The sequence below is a fragment of the Parasteatoda tepidariorum genome, chromosome 6 (assembly GCF_982258835.1).
Source record: "Parasteatoda tepidariorum strain Cologne lab strain chromosome 6, Ptep-v5.0, whole genome shotgun sequence".
Taxonomy (NCBI): Eukaryota; Metazoa; Arthropoda; class Arachnida; order Araneae; family Theridiidae; genus Parasteatoda; species Parasteatoda tepidariorum.
The window spans coordinates 66,586,767-66,602,260 of NC_141760.1; the positions used below are offsets into that span (position 1 = coordinate 66,586,767).

A 15,494-nucleotide genomic window follows, 5' to 3' on the forward strand; every position below is an offset into this window, starting at 1 on the left:
TTGTTATGGTCAAACTTTATTACAAACAAAGATGTTTTGAAAAAACAAGCGTAACACGTTTTGGAACAAAACTACATAAACATTTGTTAACAAAATCGATATCATGGAAAGATAGTTGCTGAACTGTTAGCTGTACACACGGATGACTATACATATATTACAAAAATAACATTAACATAATAAGACTGTAATAATGGCAGATTACATTCACATAATTGAAAAGCACCTTTTACATTGAACAGTATTGTCTTGTATGGCAGGTTCAGAGCAAATGGGATTTTCAATAAACATAATGCAGATGGAGTAATCAAATAGATAATTATTATAGATAATTTCTTTTACATTCATAAATGGAAAGTTTAGTTTAATACAAAGCAATCGGAAATAAAGTAATGACGTTTCAACTATTACTTTTATATTTTTGATAGAAAATTTAATTTAGTACTATTGGAGAAGGAGTAATTGCGTTTCAATAGACAATTACTTTTACACTTTTTCTTAAAAAAATTTAATTTAAAACAAGAAATATTTTTTTTCCAACCCAATTTTCGTACCATGCGATAAATTTTGCAAGAAAAACTGCCCAAAAATGACGTCAGACGCGTAATCAGCAAAAAGTTTTGACGCGTGAGATATATTTAGTTTTATCGCCTGGTGCTAAAATCGAACTATTTACTATAATATTTATGTTTCTGTCTTTAGAATTAAAGATATATTGAAAATTATCCTAAAAAATAAGTACGTTATTTATAACAAATACAAGGAGGAGAAAAAGAATATAGAAAACACTTAAATCATATATCCTTTCTCTTGTAGCACCATATTCATCATTTAAATATATTTTTGTACAATATTCATACATAAATCTTTTATAGATTTTATTGCACAAACAATTCACTCAATCTCAACTTTGTTGGCCACCACATTTATCACTAAAATTATCCATAATATCTGGACAAAATTACTGCTTTGGTTTTGATCTTCCCACAGAATCTTAAATAATAAACTTTTTTTATGCAAATAAAAAAAATGGTGATATTTACGAAAGAGTGGCAATATTTTCACTGTTCTTACCTTCATAGCAGTTTTCTATTAGTTTTAATTCTTATTTTATACATTTTTTTTTACCTTTATTGAATGTCCAGTGAAAAAATAATTGATAGTTATGCAATCTATTACGAACTCATCCTCTTCGTGAATTATACTTTATTGATATGTATTTAGTTTAATTTTTTATTCCAGTTTATTTTTTTATTCGCAAATTGTTAATGATGCAGTGTGTGTGTTTATGAAATTTCTTCTCGCGACAGAGTCTTGATACTTAAAAGTATTTTCTTCGTTTAAATTGAAAAATGCGATGAATGTTTGACTAGAACTTCGTTGTAGTTCCAGAAGCGGTACTGTTGTAGTATATCATCTTTTGCAAGTACAGTCAACAAACCAGGGTTTAAGTGCTTCCAGCGCTTTAAATGAATTCTGCAGTCCGGGAAAATAATGTTAAGGGATGCTTGTGAGGTAATCGTATTCAGAGAATAAATGATAGTGCGGTGAACATAGCTGTCAAAACGGATGGAATAAGAGTTGATCCAGAATTTCCAGAAATTTCCACTACTCTGTTATCTATCGGTTGGGGTGGTCGGAAATTGTCTATTAGGGGCTCTGCCGCTTCGCCTTTGTCATCTTCAGTGATTTGACGGAATTGCTCCAGCTGGAAAGAAAAAAAAAGAGGAAGAACATATTAAATCATGTTGCAATTTCTAAGAAAAATAAAAATGTTTTGACTATGACTAGTTTGTCTTTAAAGGGTTTTCAACCATCTCTTTCTTTGTAAGCAAGAGTGAACACATCCATACATTCATGTAAGATTTTTGGAAATCTGAAATTCCCTTTCTTATAATTTTCCTTAAGATTTATGCTTTATAATAATATAAGTTTCAATCATTTCCTGACCGCCTCATCCAGAATTCTTATGCTTTGTTATCGCCATAAAGAATTTACCCCCAAATCTCAATCGGAACTCTGTTGCTAGATGACAATACAAGTTTCAGTCATATTCTGACTGCTAGCAGCAGCATTTATCACGAAATAAAATTAATCAACAACAGACTAGAGTGTTCAAGTTTCATCTGGAGCTCTATGAGTGATCATGATACAAGTTACAATTGTTTCTTGTATTCAAAAAGCACAATTTATCTTCATCTTGTCCCCAATGGAAGCTTCGACTACTTTCTGACACAAACAAATGTGTTTTATGAGTGATAAAAATAGAAACAATTCCATTTTTGTATTCTATTTTTCATAATTCTATTCTATTTTCATAAAGCGAATACATTAAAAGCATAACTTTCGTAATTAACTTCTAAAATCGCACAAAACTTCCTCCATTACTTTTGAAAGTGATGTGTAGCACCTCTTTTTGTTTTAAGTGTGACAAAAAATAAATTTGCTCCATTTTAATCCTTTTGAAAGACTTAATTTTTAAAATTTTTATTTTATTAATTTAAATTTGATGTTTTATTGTTTAATAAATCTTTTAATTTTTTCATTATCTTGTTTATATTTTAAAATGAAAACAAACCAGCTAAGAAATCTAGTTTTTCCTTGAAAAAAATAAAGGATGAAAAATGTTTGTTTTAAAATTATAATAGTTTTGCTTCTGTACATTCAGAAACCTGGCCATGTTTTTGAAAATTTAAGTTGGTCATAATGAAATAGGTAGTCTACTTGCCTATGGCAGAACAATATTAAATTCTGTTATTCAAAATTTAGAGCATTTTAGTAAAAATGGCATTCTTTTTCTTCGCAGAAATCGTTTGATACCACACCGTAAAAAACTACTACAAAGCCAGTCATAAAAAAATTTATAGCTCCTAATTCTAGACTGCGTTTTTCTTTCCACTATTTTAAGAAAAAGCAGTGGTTTTTCTTATTTCTTTTCCTAATATAACTGTATTGTTTTAATAATACATTAAATAAAACAACTGACATTCCTTAAACGCAAGACACGGCTGTTTAAAACTGTATTTCCTTTTCTTTTCATTTTAAATGATCTGTGTCATATAAACTATTGTTTAAATTTTTAGTACTCAACCTTATGACTTCTTGAAATGAAACATAAATTTTTTTAAAAAGCAAATATTGCTAACTGGTTCGATATGTTATGCAATAACTATTTGAATCATCGCGCAAAGAAATATTTTCTTTCAAAAAGAATTGTTTATTGTTTTTCAATATTATTACTAATTTTTTAAATTAGAAATGATGAAATTAGTAGGGAATATCTGAATTTGAATGTCTTATCTAATTTGAGTGGTTAATACTTGCATAATTTTATTTTTTATTTGGTAAGGAATTGCAAAACAAAAATTTATATACAGTCAACCCCGCTTAAAGGAATACCATCGGTTCCAGTCAAATCTATGCAATTTAGCGGGTTATTCGATTAAAAGGGGAGTGCAATATTCTATCTTATATCCTGAATTTTTGCAAAATTTTATTCTTTAATGGTATTTAATGCATAGTATAGCATTTTGATTAAATAAACTCAGTTTTATGATCAATAAACAATTATAATTAAAACTGTTAGCGTTAGTATCATAAAATACAGGGTGTCCCAAAAGGTCGTTTACAAACTTATCATGCTGGTCTGTCATATCATGATGAACAAGATTTACATAGGAACTTGTGTCCGAAAATTAAAACTGAGACCGCTAGAGGGCAATAAGTGCAGGTTTGGATGAGGAGAAAAAAAATGATATCGATAGCGGTGTTAATATGATTTTTATTATAAAACATCATTACATCATAGCAAATGCTCAAAATTCCTTCCATTCGCCACAATGCACGTTTCACAGCGTCGGCGCATGGATTCACGAGCTCGTTCAAATTGGCCAGGAGTGTCACGGACACGTGCTGCCGCTTCCGCGATCCTGGCGATAAGATCCATATCCGATGTTACAGGTGTCTCGTACACTATGGACTTCATGTGTCCCCACAGGTAGAAATCCAGGGGAGTCAGGTCGGGGGATCGCGGCGGCCATGGGACAGGTCCGCCTCTACCGATTCAGCGATTAGGATAAATCCTATCGAGGTATTCTCAAACAGCGTAGCTAGAGTGGGCAAGCGCTCCATCATGCTGAAACCAGATGTTTCGGCATGTAGCGGCTGGAACGTCATCCATCAGATCCGGCAAAACTCTTTCTAAAAAAATGCGATAGGTATATCCGTCGAGGCGTTCAGGTAGAAGGTAAGGGCCAATCAACATGTCACCGATAATACCAGCCCAAACGCTTACGCTGAAACGTTGTTGATGTGCATGGGCACGTGTACATTTTGGGTTTTCATGCATGTTGCCCATACGTGCATGTTGTGCAGGTTCACGACACCATCCCGTGTAAAGCAGGATTCATCAGAAAACAAAATCCATGATGGAAAATCTGGCTGTACGACCCGCTGTTGCAAATACCAGCGTGAGAATGCAATGCGTTTGGGATATTCATCAGCGCACAATGCCTGTACTTTTTGGAAGTGGTAAGGATGTTGCATGTCATCGTGCAGTATGCGCATTATGGTGGAACGAGCTACACCCAAGACACGTTCGCCTTCTCGGAGACTTCTTTGCGGGTTGATGGCATACTCCTGTAGCACGGTTTCCTCTACGACAGGTGTGCGTGTAGCACGTTCTCGACCGATGTGGCTACGTGCTACGAAAGCACCTGATTCACATAATCTGCGGTGCAATCGTCCAAACAAAACATGACCTTGGCTGACGTCTGTTTGGGAAGCGCTCAAGGTACGTCCGTGCCGCGGCTCGTCCATTTCCATCAGCGGCGCCGTATACGTAGTGCATGTCGGCCATTTCTGCTTTACTAAACTCATTCATCCTTCTCCTTCAACGTCCATGCCTGAAATTATTGTTTTTCCCACTCTCCCGTTTTCGTGCAATTATCGCCCTCTAGCGGTCGCAGTTTTAATTTTCGGACACAAGTTCCTATGTAAATCTTGTTCATCATGATATGACAGACCAGCATGTTAAGTTTGTAAACGACCTTTTGGGACACCCTGTATAAATGTCATGTAAAATTACATAAAAATAAATCAATGTTATTGAAAAGTATAAAGCAGGTGCTGAAATATTATTTGATCCCTTCCGAAAAAATCTATAATTTAAGACTGTTTTTTTTATATATATACCCGTTAAGTTCATCAATTTATCAAAATTAGACATTCCCTTTTAATTTCTACTAATATTTTCATAACTTGTGTGTATTCCTTTCAAGCACATTAAGATTTTTTTTAATCTTCAAAACTTGAGAAATGCTAAATTAAAGCGCTATTTCAGTTAAGAATTTTTTGAAATTTATTGTTTCTAAGATTCATTCTTTTGCTTTTTTCCGATTAATTTAAATCATTCCTTTTCGCTCTCAACTTGCAACCAATTCAAAGTTATTCACATGATTAAGCAATTATTCTATTTAAGAGAAAGACACTCTGTACGCTAGTGTGTTAGGCTTTTGAAACTTTTTCTTATCAAAGCTAATATGCATCAAGTGGGGACCACAAGTCTTGACCACAAGGCAAATCATTCTAGCTCTTTTTTACATTCTAAATGATCTGAGTGTGTGAAGTAAGTCAGAGGGGTAAAACCCCCTTCGTTTACTTCAATGTATAAAACTGGCAGCAAGATTTGATTAATTTTTCAACTTTACCCTAAACACGTACTAATAAAAAAGAAGTTCCTATTGAAATGACCACCTATTGTATCCTTATCTCAACTGAAGAAGGGAAATTCCATTTTAACTGGTGAAACAATTCTCAAAAATTAAAAAAATTCTTTTTTTCATTTCAGTACCACTTTACACAATTAGGCGGGGGCAAAAAACAACAAATAACCGTCTGAACGGGGAAGTTTAACATTAGTTTCATATAAACTGCTGTTTGTAGAAAATGCAACACCATGAAGGAATCATCAGAATCAAATGAAATTCGCAGCAAATGTCAATTATAGGAATAGGATATTATGCAAATTAATAAAGTTTCAGAGCCATCGCGCGCGCGTGGCGCGCGCAGCGCCCTCTGAATTGATGCTGAAAGCGTATAAATAAAGTGCTGTAGCGGGACGTTGAAAATAGTCTATGATTATTTGTTAGTGGCAAACGTTTAGTGAGACCTGAGTATGCCTCCACGACGGAAGAATAAGAAATTCAAGCAACTTACGGAGTTTGAACGAGGGAGGATAATCGGCCTTCGAGAAGGAGGATTTTCCTATCGCGCAATAGCAGCTCGTATGCAGCGGAACAGTTCCACAGTGATGCGAGTTTGGAAGCAGTGGACCGACGAGCACCGAACAACTCGAAAAACAGGCACTGGATGACAGAAGGTGACGTCAGAGCGCGATGATCGACACCTGCTCCGCATGGCGGTGAATGATCGCACAGCTTCCTCCAGGCAGCTGGCAGCACATTGGTCTACTGCTACAGGTGTACAATTGTCGGCTTCGTCAATTCGTCGTCGTCTGCTGCGCCGTGGATTGCGTGCAAGGGTGCCATTATACAGGATTCCCCTCACGGCGGATCATCGACGGCTGCGTCGGCAGTGGGCTCTTGAGCACAGAGACTGGCGAGCTGATTGGCACCAAGTTGTCTTTTCAGATGAATCACGCTTCAATTTGTGGACCCATGATGGCCGTGTTCGTGTTAGACGTTATGCCGGTCAACGCTGCCTTCCTGAGTGTATTATTGAACGACATAGTGGTCGAACACCCGGAGTTATGGTCTGGGGTGCGATTTCGTATCATGGACGATCCAATTTGATACGAATTGAGGGTAATCTCAATAGCAACAGATACGTCCGTGAAGTGCTACAGCCCGAAGTCGTTCCTTTCCTTCAAGGCATCCCTGGAGCTATCTTTCAGCAGGATAATGCACGCCCACATGTTGCGCGGACTGTTAGAGACTTCTGTTCAGCACAACGCATGCAACTTCTTCCTTGGCCTGCTTATTCGCCGGATATGTCGCCTATTGAGCACGTGTGGGATATGGTTGGTCGGCGTCTCACTCGTGATCCGCGTCCTGCAGTTTCCAAAGACGAACTTTGGTTGCGCATACAAGCGATATGGAATTCTCTTCCTCAAGCAGATATTCAACATCTGTTTGACTCCATGCCACGTCGTATAGCAGCACTTATTGCAGCGCGTGGTGGCTGCACCAAATACTGATTTCGGACGCTTAATTTGTTTCTTTTGTTTTGAAAATTTCATCATTTATTTGTATCAGTACAAGTCGTTTCTGCATTAAATTTCATTTGATTCTGATGATTCTTTCATGGTGTTGCATTTTCTACAAACAGCAGTTTAAAATGATTTGGTTCCTTTAAATTTTATTCGTATAAGCGGGTTATTCGATTATCCGATATGCGATTAAGTGGGGACGACTGTACTTGTAACTTCTTTAAATTACAAGACTGCGTAATGGTTTAATAAACTTTATGTAAGGCGCATTTTTAGCCAACCAAGCTTCCGAATTCAATGATAGACCTCTCAATACCATAGACCTCTCAATGAGGCCTCAAATGATAGACCTCTTATGTAGGAATTGATGCAATTATGTTGCCTTCTTAGGATCAACAATGATTCTGGGGACTGGGACACAGCAGTTTACTTCCCTTCGCATCACTTTTCTCGTCACTGTTATGACACTGTAGCTTTAAAAGACTTAAACGATATTTCACTAGGTTACGCAATGTTGTTTAAGTTTTGGTTGGCCGATCCCGTTAATCAAACTAAAAACCTTTTTGAATTTTTTTTTTAATTAACTTATTTTAGCAGTCTTTAGTTAGCTTTTAATATGCCTTGCTCTTCATCCAACACCTCCTAGAAGTATGAAGGCCTCAGCACGGATCAATTTAGTAGTCCGATGTGACGAAGTTAACTGCACAGTTGATGAAAAATAAGAAAGATGTCATTACGTTCGGGGTACTAAGCTGCGCAGTGGTTGAAAATACGGCGTATGTCATTACGTTTGGACTACTAAAGGATATTTATGGTAACCCGTGCAGAGGCCTACTCTTTTCTAGGAGGTGTTGCTTCATCTCGCTGAATTATGATATGATCTCACACATTAAGAAGTTTTTCTCTTTATTCTCTGTAGTAAACTATGGATAGCACCGATGAGAAAACTTCAAATAAAATCGCCAAATTGTTCGCCAACTTCAAATAAAATGACTTTATAAAGTTCAGTGTAAGTCAAAAATCTCACCTGTCTTCTGCTGATCTCTGCATAATCTTTAAAAACAGTCCATGTTACAACTTCGAGACAAGGTGGCGTTGTCAGTGAACCCTTGTAACGGTAATATGGCATAGTTTCATCGGGTAGAAGATCTTTCAAATTGAATGGATCCACTTTTTCTTTAGAGTTCTTTTTCTTTAAATGCTCTAGTTGCTCAATGATTGGTTCTAAAGCTTCATTGTCCTCATCGACAACCTGTCAAAATCATTAACATTTGTCAGTAACGCGTAAATAACGATTTATTGAATTACTCTTTAATGAAACCGGTTTGGAAAATCGCGACTTCATTAAGTAGTTTTTGAATACTCTCTGGGAATCACGAGATGGTCCGAGAGCTCGCGAGATTTTGTGAATTCGAAAGATTGTGATGATTGGAAGAGTTTTTATTAAAAGCGCTAAGAAATGGCAATTAAAGAGCAATATTCTACTTTTCGATTTAATCAGTTTTCAGTTGAATATGTTGAAAAATGAAAATTATGATTAATTAATAATTATTTTTAAATTAAATATTTAAGCTGTTTCAAAGTAGGTAGCAAATTTTGTAAATACGTCTACAGAAAGTGCATTTGTTTAACTACAGTTTTTTTATGTAGTTTTATTGAAGTGGTTGTTAATAGTCAATGTTGAAGAAACTAAGTACTTCTTAACACAAAGCAGTTAAATATTCCAAATGTAAATATATATGCATTTTTTAAAAATTTTTTAAATGGATGGTGTTTTCAATAGAAATGTAAACAATAATAATCTCGAGCTCGGCACCTACTCTAGTTCTGGTTAAAAAGTTTGCAGCTGCTTACTACATGTTATTCTGATAGCCGATATTTTCAGACGGATAATTTTGTTTTCAATAAAAGAAATAAATTAGATAATTTCTGAGCTGAAATCTGCCATATTTCATAAGATATTAATGTTAATAGTAATTCTGGTGAGTTTGAAATGAAAATTTGTTTTAGCTTTTTAGAGAGATATTGTTAAAAAAAGGTGACATGGTTGCTAGATTTTGAATAACTCGCTTTTTTGGCAGTCTTGATATGGCCTCTTTCCATAAGTTCATTACTGTTTGTTCTTGTTGCAAGCTGTGCACCATCTTACGTCAGTTTTAACACTTTTAGCATTGTAATCACCAGTATTGTTCGCATTGTAAACACAAGTAATAAGTAATCAAATACATTGTTTGCAAGAATCTCAAAACACAATGATGCCAAATGGCTTTAAAATACAACGGAAACAGTAACCCGGAAATTTAAGCGGTACCGAGCTTGCAACGTTCCCTAGTGCAGAAAACACCATCCATCACATTAATTTCGGAAAAAGTAATAGATATTTGTTTTGTTCTTCTACAATTTTTATATAATTTGCGTAATTGAAAAAAAGGAGAAGAATGCAAATTCTATGTATTAAATACATAATTTCAAGTATCCAGTGAAACACATGACGTCTCGATCCAGACGATAGTACTTCTTGATTATAGTTCCGAAATGGCTATCAGTTTCTTTTTCTTCTAATTTATGGTATGTACTCTGTTTTTATATTGATTTAGTTGAGATCCTTAAAAGTCTCTTAAGTAATAATTTAAATCGAAAACACAATTTTTTTTGTTGTTGTTGAAAAAAAAACTGTGTTTTGGTTTATTTTTATTGATTCATGAAGTATAAAGTGTTATGGACATAATATCGCACTAGATAGATGGTCTATTTTGTTTGCAAAAACGGTTTCTTCTTTTTTTTTGAAATGCCGTTTTGCTGTTTGCATAATTGGCCGAATTTCATTGATATGGTGCTCACTTTCCTTTTTTTAAGGCATAGCTCAACAATGGAAACATGTTTTTCATTTGTGCAGCGCTTTATTTTTAACACTCGCTTACGTTTTCGATCTTTGGCAAAGTTTTATTACACGAATGGCACAAAATTCATATTTTTTATGAACTTTGGAACAGACTTCAGTGAATATTTTGATGTAGAAGAAAAATTCGATGGGTACAATTAACAAAAATGAGTTTTAAAGCAATAGCATTGAAAAAAGAGCCATTTATCAGTAATCTCGTTTAAACCATCCATATGAGAAATACTATCAAATTATGTCTTGACGAAGTTTGTTGAAATTTAATTCAGTTATATTTCGCAACATTTTAAATGAAACATCAAAGTTATTCGTGAATTAAGACCAACTGTTCATAGTATATCGAACACACAGAGTTTAAGATTTTCAGGAAAAAAAAAAATCACGCATGCATAAAAATAATTTTATTTCCAACATTTTTTTTAATATTTTTTAATTTTCTTATTTTTGCATTCCATTTTTCGTTATATTTTGTCCATTTTTTTAAAAGAATTAAAAGGAAATGCTAAGCGACAAAATAAAATAAAACTAAGTCATATTTTTGATATTACATAGCCTTGTTATTTTTTAAAAGAAGATTTTTTTTATGAAAGCAAATGAGTGCAGAAACTGTATTAAAAACAATAATTAACCGAAAAACAATATTGTCACTTGAGCAAAGATAAAAAATTAGTTTGTAGTTAGAGATAAGAATTCCATTTAAATCTGAAAAGGAATTTAGAAGAATTCATAATAATTGCGTTGTTTTGAAGTAATGCTTTGTGAGAAAAGAATAATTAGTACTCATTCTTAACCAATTCATAAAAATTAAATAAAATCCAATTAATTTTTGTCCTCCCTTGTCTACCAAAAATGCTCAAAAAAATTTTGTTAAGTAAAATTTGCAAAGGCTGCAATATTTTCATTCTTAGCTTTATTCAGATTTAGATTTAATATCTTAGAAGAAGATATGTTTTACAGCAGGAAGAAAATGAGGCAAATAGTTCAACCATGAAAATTATGAATACTCACTTTAAAAAGCACTGCAAGAACTGCAAATCCATCTTCTCTGGATTCGGCTTTTTCTTTGGTTGGATAGTTTTTATTCCTACATACCAAATGCATCTGAAATTCAGAATACGTGAAGTTTTAGACATTATTTTTTAAAAATTTGTTATTTTTAAATTTTTCTATTTATTTTTAATTTTTATTATTTTTAAAGTGTATATGCTTATATATACCGTCATTCGGGGCTACTTTGTGCAGCGGGGGCTACTTTATGCAAATTCGAATTTGGCATTTTTCAAGTGCTGCTATTCAGTATTATGTTTATTTCACGTTAAAAATGTGTGGAATTTGAAGATAGAAGTCTCTTCTATTACTACAAACATTTTTTCGAATTTTAAAACAATCTCAGAGTGTGTTTCGCTCATCCAATGCCAACAACTTTCCGAGGACGTCGGATGTCGAAAAGTGACCGTAGAAACTTTAGCTGTGAAATGCAAAGACGTTGATAAAAAAATTGTCGTAAGTGCAAAATTTTTTATTTATATATTAATAAACAATTATATCATGTTAGCGTTAAAAAAAATTTGAAAATTAATAACAAATAAATGGAAAATGAAAAAAAATGCATTTTGGGGCTACTTTGTGCAAAGTTTCATTCGTTTTTTTTTCGACGGAAAAATGGTCAGACGCTATAAAAAAATACCTGGAACGAAAAACTACCGTGTTAAACTTTAGAAAAGCTGCAACAATGTGTGCAAGCAGTTGTTGGTGGTATGTCGATTGCAGAAGCTTCTCGGAAGTACAAAATCCACAGAAATACTATCTCTAATAAAATTCACAAGAAACACGTGAAACTTCCTGGTAAACTATTATTTTTCTTCTACAAAGATTTTTCTAATGACTTAATCAAATGATTTAACACATAAAAATATATTTTATAGGACATCGGGTAATTTTGACAGAAACTGAAGAGCAAGTTCTGTCATGTTCATTCAAGGATGTTATGTTCAAATTTAACAATATTATAAATGTTAATGAATATGTAATAATTATTATTTTTAAAATTTCATCCATTTCAATGTTTAAAAATGTATATGGTTTTCTTTTGTTTAAACTCAAATGTTTTGAAATAAACATTCTTTTTAAGAAAACAATTCTTTAAAAAAATGGTTTTTTAACGCTGAAAATTATTTTCAAACTAATATCTTTACATATCTTGATGTTTTTGTCTTTAAAATGTCAACAATTAACTTTTTTAACAATTTTATATCAATATTTTACTAAAAACATGATTATTAAACTGAATTCCTATCGCTGCACAAAGTAGCCCCATTTGGGGGCTACTTTGTGCAAGGATGTTTTGACTTATTACTCGTAAATATTACATACAAATAATGCCAATATTTATCAAATTCACTCGTCTGAGTCCAGTTATGAATATAATATCGATAAATTTTACTAAAGTTTGAATTAACATAGTTTTTTTACATGTCAAAGTTCAAAAACTGCGAAATCCTGCACAAAGTAGCTCCGAATGACGGTAGTTTAAATAAAAATAACTTAAGCTAAAAACGACCTGCAGAACAACTACTGCGTCCACTAGCATCGTAGCAAACTAAATGCTTGAGGAACCAAGAGCTGAGCTCTAACCTTCGTCATAGCACTTCATCGCACAATATTAATTTCTACAATGAATAAGTACCCAAAAATGAAGATGTTGAAAAGAGGAGATGAACTTCCTATTTACGATGTAACCTTACACTTGTTTTGAGTGGTCGACAGCATATCGGTCCTTATTCAGTACCTTAATTTGAAAATGTTCTTATAAGAGACCTATCAACCTCAGTTTAAGAAACTTTCCATGTAAACCATATACGTATAGCTTCCGTAGAAGGGGTGGGAATTGAAACTTACCTATTATTGTTGTGATTGGTTAGACAAGAACTTAAACAGATAAAATTTATGCACTTATCATTGGTCTGATAAAATACTGATTTTAATTTTATCCTGCTATTTCATATTTGGAATTGTAAAAGAAGGGTGATTGCAGGGTATACCTGGGCACCATCCTACCATAGCCAATCATTAGTCCGTTTAACAGGGTTCTATCTTTTAATGGTCATTGTGGTACAACGCCATACAATTTAGATCTCTGTCAGACAATGTGGACAACGTCTGATCCGTCACCTCTTTCTCCAAACTTCATTAAAACAGCAACGAAACGCCACTACACTGCACCTTGCTGTGATCTGACCACCAGAATCAAACACAAGACTCCCTGCTTTCTTATAGCAGTGGGGTCCTTGCCCTAACAGATTGCGTTACTGGAGCTTCATGCATTGACTTCAGTGACCACTGGCATACAGGAGTGTATAGGTATCACGCAATAATTTCCTAATCAAATAAGAATTGAAAAATAATATTAATTTTTTTTAATCTATTTCAGTGCTTGAGAATCATATTCTCAGATATATATGAACATTTTTCTTCAAAACAATAAATTTCATTTAAATTCTCACTGTCAAAAGCTGCATGACAGAGCGAATCCAACAAACTAACTAGCTCGAAATTAAAATTCAAATTAAGTCACTCTCAAAAAATAGATTCAATGTTGAACCATTACATAGGTACCTTGAACTTTTATCTTTAGCAAACTTTCTGCATAGATGTTAAATTGAATCGTGTTTTTGTCTAAGTAGAACCATAACATCGAATAACAAAAATTTAATAAGAATGTGCCCAATAATATGGTTTGACTTTGCACCGTTTTTACAAATTAGAACAATCTTCACAACCTCTCAAATGAAATGTTACTTCAAATATTTTAATCATTTCAGTGTATGATATAGGATTGATTACCTTACATCGATCCACGCAGTCGGTGCGTTAGGTTAAGTCTTCCCTTTCCTCGGCTTGGAATGCGGTTCAATTTCCCGTGTAAAGACTGAGTGTTTGATCAAATTGTGCTCTTTCTCTGATAGTTTCTTAAGAGGCCCTTGCTATCTTGGCTTTTAGAATAAATTTTCGTTTTCTTGTGCATAAGAACTTTTGACGCTATCGCATAATTCGGTAGCACAGTATCTTTCGAAAAAGAGAAGAAATAAAGGAGTCGCTTTTTTTTTAAATTAGGAGAAATATAGCTTGGCAGTTTTGAGAAATTCTATGAAATTTTTACTCAAAACTTTAAAACAAGAAAAGACTGCGGTTTGTGGTTTTAAATTAGTAATTTAAAAATACACATTTGTCAGTTTTTAGATTTTGTAGAATTTAATACTATTTTAATTTAAACTGATTGAAACTAATTTGGAGGATAATTATAACGTAAAAGCAAATATATTTATCAAAAATTGAACAGATTAATATATACTATTTAACTACCTTACTAAAACTTCTGATAGCAAGACTTTGTTGGTATAATTTTTTCGAAAATAATTTTTAAAAAATCTAAATTATCTCTCCCTTTATATCTCAAGTTTTTATTAGGTTGACGGCCTTGTATTTTACATGTATCGAAAGATTCTGTCGAATAAATTAAATATCCACCATCAGTTTTTTTTTATAACTGTCGTTGAACAATCGACCCAATTTTGAGTTTACGACTATCAATGTTCAACTTCGTAGTCTTGTAATTTTGAACCTAATCCAGAAGACAAGGGAGCTCCTTTATCAAGAATTGGGAAAAATTTTCCTTCGTGGAGAACTTTAGGATGGAACTAACCTTCATTTGCGTTGCATGGAGAGGAAGAACACTAAAACCTTCCGTGGTTAGCCTGATGGCAAGGGGATTCTAACCCATGATCCGTCTTCCACTGAGGATATTTCACGTCAGCACTGTGGTCGGTGCGAGCCGGATGCAGAATTCGTATCGATCAGTCATCGCTGCGATTCGAACCCGGTTCATCTCATTGGGAGGTGAACGCTCTATTTCCTGAGCCACTACGGCTCACCATAAGTTTATTTGTATTTGTGAAAAATAAATTTGAAGGATTAAAAACATGCCTAGAATGTTCCCTCCTCTTCGACAATTGAGTTTAGTTGAAAGAAAAAGAGCCTCATAATTTTAAGAAGTGCATTCCAATGTAATGTCCCAGGTGGTTTCAGTGATACATAGTTGGGAAACGTAATACGATTATTATCGCTATTTGACCTCCACTATAAATTGTAGTTGCTTAAGTGCGAGCATGCGCCAGTATTGTCTTCAGATCATCATTATGGACGAATTTCGAACCGTCGCCCATGAGTATAGCTATAGTACGACATTAACAACTCAACCTTTCATCAAGGAAGAAAATATTGATAACAATTATAATATGTAGAATTTAGAATATTTTTCTCTAAGAAAATTTCAATAATGGCTTTTTAAAAACTAATTTAGTTAGTTTA

The 15,494-nt window shown here is 33.7% G+C and overlaps 1 protein-coding gene across 1 annotated transcript in view; it reads right to left on the minus strand.

Annotated features, from left to right (window-relative positions):
- The window catches only part of LOC107448444 (carbonic anhydrase 2), a 151,026-nt gene continuing 135,532 nt past the window's right edge, over nt 1-15,494 (minus strand). Inside the window, exons 5-7 of the mRNA XM_016063627.4 lie at nt 11,136-11,228; nt 8,256-8,480; nt 1-1,708 (exon numbers count right to left, since the gene is read on the minus strand). Coding sequence (XP_015919113.2) covers nt 1,526-1,708; nt 8,256-8,480; nt 11,136-11,228 — 501 coding nt within the window. The 3' untranslated portion in view covers nt 1-1,525. The remainder of the gene's footprint in view (nt 1,709-8,255; nt 8,481-11,135; nt 11,229-15,494) is intronic.